General features: G+C 45.9%; 1 protein-coding gene across 1 annotated transcript in view; it reads right to left on the reverse strand.

The window, feature by feature from the left end:
* LOC124015364 (protein shisa-9-like) overlaps positions 1-12968 on the reverse strand; it is a 171186-nt gene that overhangs the window by 128866 nt on the left and 29352 nt on the right. Inside the window, exon 2 of the mRNA XM_046330537.1 lies at positions 8761-8876. Within this exon, the coding sequence (XP_046186493.1) occupies positions 8761-8876 (116 nt within the window). The remainder of the gene's footprint in view (positions 1-8760; positions 8877-12968) is intronic.

Raw genomic sequence — 12968 nt, forward strand, 5'->3', positions numbered from 1 at the left:
GGTAGCATTGTTTAAAGTGGCTAGTGATATATTTACATCATTTCCCATCAATTCCCATTATTAAAATGACTGGAGTTGGGTCAGTGTCAATGACAGTGTGTTGGCAGCAGCCACTCAATGTTAGTGGTGGCTGTTTAACAGTCTGATGGCCTTGAGATAGAAGCTGTTTTTCAGTCTCTCGGTCCCAGCTTTGATGCACCTGTACTGACCTCGCCTTCTGGATGATAGCGGGGTGAACAGGCAGTGGTTCGGGTGGTTGATGTCCTTGATGATCTTTATGGCCTTCCTGTAACAACGGGTGGTGTAGGTGTCCTGGAGGGCAGGTAGTTTGCCCCCGGTGATGCGTTGTGCAGTCCTCACTACCCTCTGGAGAGCCTTATGGTTGAGGGCAGAGCAGTTGCCGTACCAGGCGGTGATACAGCCCGCCAGGATGCTCTCGATTGTGCATCTGTAGAAGTTTGTGAGTGCTTTTGGTGACAAGCCGAATTTCTTCAGCCTCCTGAGGTTGAATAGGCGCTGCTGCGCCTTCTTCACGACGCTGTCAGTGTGAGTGGACCAATTCAGTTTGTCTGTGATGTGTATGCCGAGGAACTTAAAACTAGCTACCCTCTCCACTACTGTTCCATCGATGTGGATAGGGGGGTGTTCCCTCTGCTGTTTCCTGAAGTCCACAATCATCTCCTTAGTTTTGTTGACGTTGAGTGTGAGGTTATTTTCCTGACACCACACTCCGAGGGCCCTCACCTCCTCCGTGTAGGCCGTCTCGTCGTTGTTGATAATCAAGCATACCACTGTTGTGTCGTCCACAAACTTGATGATTGAGTTGGAGGCGTGCGTGGCCACGCAGTCGTAGGTGAACAGGGAGTACAGGAGAGGGCTCAGAACGCACCCTTGTGGGGCCCCCGTGTTGAGGATCAGCGGGGAGGAGATGTTGTTGCCTACCCTCACCACCTGGGGGCGGCCCGTCAGGAAGTCCAGTACCCAGTTGCACAGGGCGGGGTCGAGACCCAGGGTCTCGAGCTTGATGACGAGCTTGGAGGGTACTATGGTGTTGAATGCCGAGCTGTAGTCGATGAACAGCATTCTCACATAGGTATTCCTCTTGTCCAGGTGGGTTAGGGCAGTGTGCAGTGTGGTTGAGATTGCATCGTCTGTGGACCTATTTGGGCGGTAAGCAAATTGGAGTGGGTCTAGGGTGTCAGGTAGGGTGGAGGTGATATGGTCCTTGACTAGTCTCTCAAAGCACTTCATGATGACGGAAGTGAGTGCTACGGGGCGGTAGTCGTTTAGCTCAGTTACCTTAGCTTTCTTGGGAACAGGAACAATGGTGGCCCTCTTGAAGCATGTGGGAACACCAGACTGGTATAGGGATTGATTGAATATGTCCGTAAACACACCGGCCAGCTGGTCTGCGCATGCTCTGAGGGCGCGGCTGGGGATGCCGTCTGGGCCTGCAGCCTTGCGAGGGTTAACACGTTTAAATGTCTTACTCACCTCGGCTGCAGTGAAGGAGAGACCGCATGTTTCCGTTGCAGGCCGTGTCAGTGGCACTGTATTGTCCTCAAAGCGGGCAAAAAGTTATTTAGTCTGCCTGGGAGCAAGACATCCTGGTCCGTGACTGGGCTGGATTTCATCTTGTAGTCCGTGATTGACTGTAGACCCTGCCACATGCCTCTTGTGTCTGAGCCATTGAATTGAGATTCCACTTTGTCTCTGTACTGACGCTTAGCTTGTTTAATAGCCTTGCGGAGGGAATAGCTGCACTGTTTGTATTCAGTCATGTTGCCAGACACCTTGCCCTGATTAAAAGCAGTGGTTCGCGCTTTCAGTTTCACGCGAATGCTGCCATCAATCCACGGTTTCTGATTAGGGAATGTTTTTATCGTTGCTATGGGAACGACATCTTCGACGCACGTTCTAATGAACTCGCACACCGAATCAGCGTATTCGTCAATATTCCCATCTGACGCAATACGAAACATGTCCCAGTCCACGTGATGGAAGCAGTCTTGGAGTGTAGAGTCAGCTTGGTCTGACCAGCGTTGGACAGACCTCAGCGTGGGAGCCTCTTGTTTTAATTTCTGCCTGTAGGCAGGGATCAGCAAAATGGAGTCGTGGTCAGCTTTTCCGAAAGGGGGCGGGGCAGGGCCTTATATGCGTCGCGGAAGTTAGAGTAACAATGATCCAAGGTTTTACCACCCCTGGTTGCGCAATCGATATGCTGATAAAATTTAGGGAGTCTTGTTTTCAGATTGGCTTTGTTAAAATCCCCAGCTACAATGAATGCAGCCTCCGGATAAATGTTTTCCAGTTTGCAAAGAGTTAAATAAAGTTCGTTCAGAGCCATCGATGTGTCTGCTTGGGGGGATATATACGGCTGTGATTATAATCGAAGAGAATTCTCTTGGAAGATAATGCGGTCTACATTTGATTGTGAGGAATTCTAAATCAGGTGAACAGAAGGATTTGAGTTCCTGTATGTTTCCTTCATCACACCATGTCCCGTTAGTCATGAGGCATACGCCCCCGCCACTCTTCTTACCAGAGAGATGTTTGTTTCTGTCGGCGCGATGCGTGGAGAAACCCGTTGGCTGCACCGCCCTGGATAGCGTCTTCCCAGTAAGCCATGTTTCCGTAAAGCAGAGAACGTTGCAGTCTCTGATGTCCCTCTGGAATGCCACCCTTGCTCGGATTTCATCAACCTTGTTGTCGAGAGACTGGACATTGGCAAGAAGAATACTGGGAAGTGGTGCGCGATGTGCCCTTTTTCGGAGTCTGACCAGAACACCGCCGCGTTTCCCTCTTTTTCGGAGTCGCTTCCTTGGGTCGCTGCATGCGATCCATTCCGTTGTCCTGTTTGTAAGGCAGAACACAGGATCCGCGTCGCGGAAAACATATTCTTGGTCGTACTGATGGTGAGTTGACGCTGATCTTATATTCAGTAGTTCTTCTCGACTGTATGTAATGAAACCTAAGATGACCTGGGGTACTAATGTAAGAAATAACACGTAAAAAAACAAAAAACTGCATAGTTTCCTAGGAACGCGAAGCGAGGCGGCCATCTCAGTCGGCGGTACCTTCAGGGGTTTGGCTCCCAAGGATGAACCAGACTTGTAGAGGTCTACAATTGTTTTTTATGAGGTCTTGGCTGATTTCTTTTGATTTTCCCATGATGTCAAGCAAAGAGGCACTGGGTTTGAAGATAGGCCTTGAAAAACATCCACAGGTACATTTCCAATTGACTCAAATGATGTCAATTAGCCTATCAGAAGCTCCTAAAGCTATGCTATAATTTTCTGGAATTTTCCAAGCTGTTTAAAGGCACAGTCAACTTGGTGTATGTAAACTTCTGACCCACTGGAATTGTGATACAGTGAATTATAAGTGAAATAGCCTGTCTGTAAACATTTTTTGGAAAAATGACTTGTATCATGCACAAAGTAGATGTCCTAACTGACTTGCCAAAACTATAGTTTGTTAACAAGAAATGTGTGGAGTGGTCCTATCACAATGCCCTTGTTTTCTTGTTTTGATTTCAATGTCCCACTGATGCTATCGCTCTCGCCCTCACAGACTGCCTCTGCAACATGTAAATGATACACGCTCCACAAATGCAGATTCCCCTTATCTACAAAGAGAGCAGGAGCAGTGCCAATATAGAACTTGCACACAGTCCGCCCAGCCAAGACGATTCACCGCAGGGGTATTTTCCTCTGAACGTGTTTGTTTAGATAACGGTTAGCCACTGTATGAGCAGGATCAACTTCGTCATCACTACAGTATCAGCATCATCAACAACATCAGGGACATCGTCTTCATCCTGTTCAATAACAGTAGTGTAACTGTCGTTATTGGCAAAACATTAACAAATGATGAATGTTGAGATCGGTCTGTTGAAGCATATTGTTATGCAGGTGAGTGAGGACCCAAAAGCGACTTAACAGAAACAGAGTTTATTAATGTCCAAACAGGGAAAACATAAATCCTCTAGTTGTAGAGGAGAATTGCAGGGCTAGCGGCAACAGACTGCAGGTCCCTTCGGGTAGGCGCGGGCCGTAGAGGACAGAGACACCTGCTCACACGCAGCATCTGATGAAGAGGCAGAACACGACAGGACGGAACAAGGGCAAAGCAAACAAGAATCCGACAAGGACAGAAGCAGAAACAGAGAGAGAAATAGAGACTTAATCAGAGGGCAAAGAGGGGACAGGTGTGAGAGAGTAAACAAGGTCGTTAGGAGAATGAGGAACAACTGGGAGCAGGAACGGAACGAGAGAGAGAGAGATAGAGAGAGAGAAAGAAACCTAATACGACCAGCAGGGGGAAACGAAGAGAAGAGAAAGCACAGGGACAAGACATGACAATACATGACACATATAGTAAAGCTTAAATAATTCATGGTGCAGTTCTAAGGAGTTTAGACCAGCCAGCCTATTGCTTTGTAATGAACCATTAGCTCTGTCCATGGTGCTCGAACACAGCTCACAGACAGCAGAAACAAGTGGGATTAGGATAGGCTAGCCCTTGTGCTCTCTCAATCACTCTCTCTTTCCATCTGTTAGCCTCTCACTTCCTGCTTTCAGTCCCTCTGTTTCTGTCCTTACCCAATTTCCTCTCGTTCTCTTCATGTTCTCGTCTTTCTCTCTATTCCCCAAAATCGATATATAATGTCAGTCTCTTTATTTGTCATTCTGTCTCTAATCTCTTTCCCTCCGTTGTTTCACAGAGGAACACGCACGGGCTGTTCACTGGGAGATGTTTGACCCTCAGGGCAGCTCTCCACACAGAGCAGCTCTGTCCAGCTGTCCCACTCACTGCCATGAGAATGCTCTCATACCACACACACACACACACACACACACACACACACACACACACACACACACACACACACACACACACACACACACACACACACACACACACACACACACACACACACACACACACACACACACACACACACACACACACACACACACACACACACACACACACACACACACACACACTCAAATAAGCCTATAGTACATCTAATACATGCCAAACACACTCTAAAATAAACACACTCACAAGAACACACAATTCCAAAAGGAAAACTCAATTCCATCACAACTCATGTAGATACTTATACACTGTAATCACCAGCTTATAGCCACTCACTGACAAGAATAATACACACATGCACAAACGTTATAATTCTCTACCAACGTTGGCCTCACATATGGTACATACTGAGCTGTTCAGGGAACAGTCTCAACACTCCGCACAGTATATTCAGTTGTTATTGCAAAGGCACTCGAGCACACTTATACACACACACACACACACACACACACACACACACACACACACACACACACACACACACACACACACACACACACACACACACACACACACACACACACACACACACACACACACACACACACACACACACACACACACACACACACACACACACACACACACACACACACACACACACACACACACACACACACACACACACATCCTCACACTCTCAGACACTGATCTAGATGCAGCCTTAACCAGATCAAGTCAGATAACGCACTGAGATTACAGGGCAGAGCAGTATGGGGTGGAATAACAATAATGAAAACATGTGCAGAGCCAGAGTTTTACACTCTCATCCACCTCAGTAGACTAGGCAGCACCTGTAGGTCCTCTCTTTAATGTTCATCATGACACAATGTCACACCCCAGTCAATGTCCTTCTTTCATGTGGTATTATTTGATTTGTTTTTTTTACCCATATCTTTCTGGGAATTCCTCAATGGATATGTCATCCCATCATTACTGTCTCTGTCATCTCATCTGCATTTATGTTTTTACCCTTATCTATTACAACCCCTACGTTCCCTCATTTCCATCCCATACTTTCACCTTGTCACTCCTATCTTGCCCTCTCCTTTGATATTTGTTCCAGAAATCCATCTCCCCCTCTTATCTCTAGGCCAACTCCTCCTTCCCTTTCTTCCACCTCTTCCTCTTCCATCCTCTGCACTCCATCTCCCTACTTCTATCTGCCCCCTTTTCTCACACACATGCTCTCTGTCCCCATCCATCTCTGTCTCTCTCTCTCTCTCTCTCTCTCTCTCTCTCTCTCTCTCTCTCTCTCTCTCTCTCTCTCTCTCTCTCTCTCTCTCTCACTTTCTCTCAAATGAGCCATTTCTCTCATCTTGCTCCATCTCCCCCTCCCTTTCTCTCTCTCTCTCTCTGGTATGTGGTTCTTCATGAAGGTCATGCGGGTGGTGGCAGGTTGTGGTTGTGTGGCCAGCGGGGACACCATGCTGAGAGCTGGGGGGGGGGCACACAGACGGGTCTCTCAGGCCTCCACCGATAATAACCACTTAAGTAAAGACTCATTTAATGGTCAACGCTAATCAGAGACAGGACAAAGGAAGGAGAGATGGGGAGTGAGTGTTGTTTGGCAAAATAATTAAGAGGAGTAGAGATGAGGGAAGGTGGAGACTGATCGGTGTAGGTTGGCATGAACGTGACAGAGAAAGGAATTGTTGCAATAGAGTGAAGATGAAAGCAAAGTGTGTGTCTGTGTGTCTGTGTGTGTGTGTACTGGAGAGGAATGGGGTTCAGAGGGATTTAAGGGGATCTAATTAGTAAACAGATGAACTGCGTGGTGCTATATCAACAGGTTCCGGACCAGAAAAAAGATAATTACACCTTCATTAAAGATGACCAGCCTGTCCCTGCACTTACGCTCAGCCATGGAGAGAGACAGCAGGGTTTTCTATGGAATTGAGCCTTCCTCCTAGCTTAATAACAAGTGTCTGCATGTGTGCACGTCAAATCAAATTTGATTTGTTACATGCTTCGGATACAACAGGTGTAGACCAACAGTGAAACGCTTACTTACGGGCAAAAATGGAAAAATAATAACACAAGGAATAAATACACAATACGTAATGATACCATGGCTATATACACAGGGTACCAGTACCGTGTGAGTGCATCTAAAATACAGTCGTGGCCAAAAGTTTTGAGAATGACACAAATATTAATTTTCACAAAGTCTGCTGCCTCAGTTTGTATGATGGCAATTTGCATATACTCCAGAATGTTATGAAGAGTGATCAGATGAATTGCAATTAATTGCAAAGTCCCTATTTGCCATGCAAATTAACTGAATCCCCAAAAAACATTTCCATTGCATTTCAGCCCTGCCACAAAAGGACCAGGTGATATCATGTCAGTGATTTTCTCATTAACACAGGTGTGAGTGTTGACAAGGACAAGGCTGGAGATCACTCTGCCATGCTGAATGAGTTTGAATAACATACTTTAAGCTTCAAACGGAGGGTGGTGCTTGGAATCATTGTTCTTCCTCTGTCAACCATGGTTACCTACAAGGAAACACGTGCCGTCATCATTGCTTTGCACAAAAAGGGCTTCACAGGCAAGGATATTGCTGTCAGTAATATTGCACCTAAATCAACCATTTATCGGATCATCAAGAACTTCAAGTAGAGCAGTTCAATTGTTGTGAAGAAGGCTTCATGGTGCCAAAGAAAGTCCAGCAAGTGCCAGGACCGTCTCCTAAACTTGATTCAGCTGTGGGATCAGGGCACCACCAGTACAGAGCTTGCTCAGGAATGGCAGCAGGCAGGTGTGAGTGCATCTGCACGCACAGTGAGGCGAAGACTTTTGTAGGATGGCCTGGTGTCAAGAAGGGCAGCAAAGAAGCCACTTCTCTCCATGAAAAACATCAGGTTCAGGCTGATATTCTGCAGGAGGTACAGGGATTGGACTGCTGAGGACTGGGGTAAAGTCCTTTTTTCTGATGAATCCCCTTCCCGATTGTTTGGGGCATCTGGAAAAATGCTTGTCCGGAGAAGTCAGGGTGAGTGCTACCATCAGTCCTGTGTCATGCCAACAGTAAAGCATCATGAGACCATTCATGTGTGGGGTTGCTTCTCAGCCAAGGGAGTGGGCTCACTCACAAGTTTGCCTAAGAACACAGCCATGAATAAATAATGGTACCAACACATCCTCTGAGAGCAACTTCTCCCAACCATCCAGGAACAGTTTGGTGACGAACAATGCCTTTTCAAGCATGAGGCAAAAGGCAAAAGTGATAACTAAGTGGCTCGGGGAACAAAACAGATATTTTGGGTCCATGGCCAGGAAATTCCTCAGACCTTAATCCCATTGAAAATTTGTGGTCAATCTTCAAGAGGCGGTGGACAAACAAAACCCCACAAATCCTGACAAACTCCAAGAATTGATTATGCAAGAATGGGCTGCCATCAGACAGGATTTGGCCCAGAAGTTCATTGACAGCATGCCAGGGCGGATTGCAGAGGTCTTGAAAAAGAAGGGCCAACACTGCAAATATTGACTCTTTACATCAACTTCATGTAATTGTCAATAAAAGCCTTTGACACATATGAAATGCTTGTAATTATACTTCAGTTTTCAATAGTAACATCTGACAAAAATATCTAAAGACACAGAAGCAGCAAACGTTGTGGAAATTAACATTTGTGTCATTCTTAAAACTTTTGGCCACGACTGAATAATCCTCAATTCTGACTGCCAGAGTCTGAAATAGTCTGTTGTACCCTATTCAGAGTTAGTAGTGTCCTCATTAGTACATTGAGCACTAAACTGCAAAGCGTTGCTGGATCAGTATCCGATATGCTTAATAACACTGAGAGACATCTCCTGAGAGACATCTCTGTAATAACCCACGTGCTCCCAAAGAAACAGGCTTACCGTTGTTGCTGCGCAGTGACCTGCCAGAGATCCCATTGGTCCCTATGGGGTGGTGAGCCCCGGCCCCGCCCACTCCGCCCACCTCTCCGGGCTGCTTCAACAACTCTGTCAAGGCCCTACAGAGAGAAAGACAAGTGTTAGGTTAAAGATCACCCATCAGTAAGACGAGAGAACATTGTGTCAAATTGATTGAGATCACCATAGAATTAAACTCCTTCTACAACATCAAATCAAGTGGAGGTGTGCTGCCATCATGTCCTAATCTGTGTGATTTGATCACAATGAAAGCCCTCTTATATGTGATGTCCATTGGTGTGTAAAACAAACTCTTTAATCATAGTGTAGTATAGTACTGACCGCTGGAACTTTTCAAAGAAATCGGTTGAATTTAAATGGTACATGCCTGCTGACAGCTTAGCTGGCTAGACATGAGCCCCGGTCAGTACCGTTGTGATAGGAAAAAGGGTTAATATGTAGATCATGCTGACAGACTGAATGACAGCAGGGATAGACAAGGACTAAGTCCCGAGGCCATGCTGAAATACTGTCCTTCTGTTTTTCATGCTTTTCTTTTCACTTGTTGGGTTTCTTTCCAAAATGCCCTCCAGTCACCCATTCAGCAGTACACAAACATACACTCTACTCCTTAACTCATTACCACCAGTTAGTTTCTGTCTGTCTGGCTAGTCTTTCTCACTCATACCCTCTGTTTCATCCGCCTCCTGCTTGGCTAAAGCATTTCTCTCTCTTTCTCATCCTCTCTCTGTTTTCTTTCTCTCGGGCATTGCTGAGGGCGCTGTTATTGAGGAGTGCTGGTTGTTCCACCTTCTCAACACAGCTGTCAGCTCTCTGAACCCGTATTCTAACCCCCCAGGACTGTCACATCTCCTAGCTAATGTAAAGATGTAAAGGGATGATGTGATTTGATGTGAGAACATTGCAAGACTTTTAAGAAAAATTCCCAGAGCCCTCTCTTAGGCTCAGACATTACAAGGGCAAGGAAATGTTTAAACCACGATGGCAGCCAAGTGCCCTGGCGAATCCCGTGCACAGATCCATTCCCATGCACAGCCAATCGTGAACTGTCTTTTTTATCATAAGAACCTGTGAAAAGTGTTGGACAAGCCAGTGTTCCTCAAACACAATTCTCAGGGTTGACAGAACTACAGTATTTCTCTGGGTGTTGTTTCAAACATTTACAAAGGAATGTTACAAAGGAAATTGTGTTAGATTCCAATTCTACTGCAGTGGTCAAATGTCAGCTACTTAGAAAAAAGGTCAGATTTAGAAAATGTGATTTTTATGGCTTGGTACATTTCAAAAAGCCCTCGTAGTTTGTCACTGAAGATGTTCATTGAGGCACTAGTATGTTTAGACTCTCTCTCTCTCTCTCTCTCTCTCTCTCTCTCTCTCTCTCTCTCTCTCTCTCTCTCTCTCTCTCTCTCTCTCTCTCTCTCTCTCTCTCTCTCTCTCTCTCTCTCTCTCTCTCTCTCACTCTCACTCATACACTGTGCCACTTCGTTAAGAGGGGGGGCAACATTGTTTTCCAGATTCTATACATTACAGGGGTTATCTTGAGGTCGAGTCAGATAGGGCCACAGATAAGAGATTCATTTGCAGTTGAATTACTTAAAATGGATTGTGTGCTGTAATACAAGAAAGGAAATGAATCGATTAATGAATTAAAGATAACCATAACGTTTGGTGCACCCTCATCAGCAGTAGTGTGTCAGCAGAAAGGAGAAAAGTTCAGTTGGGAAAGTTTAAGTTCGACCTGAGGGGTTTTACTGTATGAGGCAAGATCCCGGATATTCTTGAGTCATAACGTTGCTATTTCCTCCATATGCTGGTTGGCCGGTCCTGATGATGATGACTTCTGTAGTACTGCAGTGTCTGAGGTTTCCACAGGGTTGACTTGTCAGTTGCTTTGAGTGGCATTTGAAGGGAACGAACACGTGAAAACATGGACAGGTGGAAACTCAGCACTTACTGGGCTGGTAAAATTCATAATGGTTACAAATCGAAACAGCTTAAAGCCTCTGTGCAAATGTGTTTTTGGCGCACCAATTAAATATGGATGGTAATTGCATCAAATGGATTTCACAATCTATCCATCATCTTCTCAAACGAGCGCAAATCTTGGCTGTGCGCAATCATTGATTATTCAGTGGTTTATGGAAAAAGATGATCTTAAATCATGTTCACACAGCATGTCAACTTAAAGGGAAACATGTTGCCCTTAATTAAACCATCACCATTCAGTAAAGTAATTATTACGATTGTCTTGTGTTAATTAAAGCCGTATAAGCCTGGAACCAGCCTTTTGAAAGTCCCCACAACTAAGTTCTCACGCTACATGAAGCTGATGAACCTGTCTGTGCTGTCCTCACGTAGAGGGAGCACTACAGAAGCACCTAGAGGTCATGTGACGTGTGAAAACCTCTCCGATCATTGAAACACAGCTATTCTAGGAGAGGTGAGGCGAGGACTTGTTTACGCCACAGACAACTAGATTGAATGATTGAACAAAGGACATAGACTCAATTATTTAGAACGATTTTACACTGAGTTAAGTTTGTGAGATGCTTCACTCATTGATGGATGCTACAGTGTAGTGCACGCAGGGGTTTGCAGAGTAAAATTAATTAGACTGTAATAATGTCTGATACTCAAAGCTGGATTCCTCTGGGATTGTTCAAGCATGAATCAAATTATGCTAATGATAACTTCTGTTGTGATTTCAACCATCTGTAGCTAATTGTTTAGTTTCTTGCTGATGCACTACACAAGAACAAAGGCATGAGGCAACGCTACTTCTATTCCTTTTCTTAGATGAATTATATTAAATTATAAACGGCTCTGGGATGGGCATGAAGGTCCTGTTACTCTGAGAATGTATCATCACCCTAGTGGAGGCAGTGGAGGTTCAGGTTGGAGTTGAGGCCTGCCTATCTCCTCCGCACTCCCTGTGAGTGGTAAGGGTGAGGCCTGCCTATCTCCTCCGCACTCCCTGTGAGTGGTAAGGGTGAGGCCTGCCTATCTCCTCCGCACTCCCTGTGAGTGGTATGGGTGAGGCCTGCCTATCTCCTCCGCACTCCCTGTGAGTGGTAAGGGTGAGGCCTGCCTATCTCCTCCGCACTCCCTGTGAGTGGTAAGGGTGAGGCCTGCCTATCTCCTCCGCACTCCCTGTGAGTGATAAGGGTGAGGCCTCTCTATCTCCTCTCCACTCCCTGTGGGTGGTAAGGCCACAATCAAAGTGAGTGGTGTTGTGTTTTATTTCATTACCACCAGACAGCTGGAGCCCACTGAGCAGAAGAGGCCTGCTGTGACCCCCTGCAGTCCCAGCCAGAAGCCAGGGTGTCTCACTGTTTACCTCCAGCTGCTGTCCACTACTGTACAGTACAGTAAAATAGAATATAATTCAGATTTAATATTTTTGTTTATTGTCCTTTGAAGGCGTAAATTACAGAACACTTCTGCATGTTTATATCACCGTTACTGTCCACTGCTCTGGGGTTTGTTTTTGAAATCCTTTGTTCTTGACACTGTAGTGTCTGAATCACCACCACTGTCACACCAGGTTAGTGTGTTGTTATTTGCCTCTACCATCCACCACTAGCTATAGTGTTTGTTAATACACTTTGTCTTATTTCTACGTGGGGTTTTATCTGTGGCACCCCACCTCGTGTTCAGTCCACCGGGGTTATTATGAGGACACCCCACTGAGTCACCCCCAAATCCCACAGAGGGTGTGCTGCCGAGGCTAAGTGTGGGTGGGGAACTTGAGCTACCAGAAAAGTTTCCCAAACAAAAAGATCAAATAAAGCCTCCAGGGCAGAAAACTAATTCTGGACTGCATGGTGCGACAATGGCTTGGTTCACATTGTTTCACTCCCTAAGTGATTTGATTTGATTTGAAGTGCCATCATAGAGCCCAACAGCCAGCTTCACTCACCAGGCGTGAAAGTTGAGTCATTTTGTACACATTCCTCATCTGGAGCTCTGCTCTTTCTTTGTCTTGGTGTTCTAGGCTGACAGAACCAACAGCTCTCCCTCAACCCTGTCTCCCTTGATCAATAATTCAGGCTGTGTCTCCCTGGTGCTCGCTAAGGGAGGGATGTAGTAGCAGAATTGACACCCTGTGTTTTGGGTACTGAGTCTCCCGCCCCCGGTGCTCAGTGTCAAGTACCCTCTCACCCAGGGAGGCT

Source organism: Oncorhynchus gorbuscha, linkage group LG26 (genome assembly GCF_021184085.1).
Source record: "Oncorhynchus gorbuscha isolate QuinsamMale2020 ecotype Even-year linkage group LG26, OgorEven_v1.0, whole genome shotgun sequence".
Lineage (NCBI taxonomy): Eukaryota > Metazoa > Chordata > Actinopteri > Salmoniformes > Salmonidae > Oncorhynchus > Oncorhynchus gorbuscha.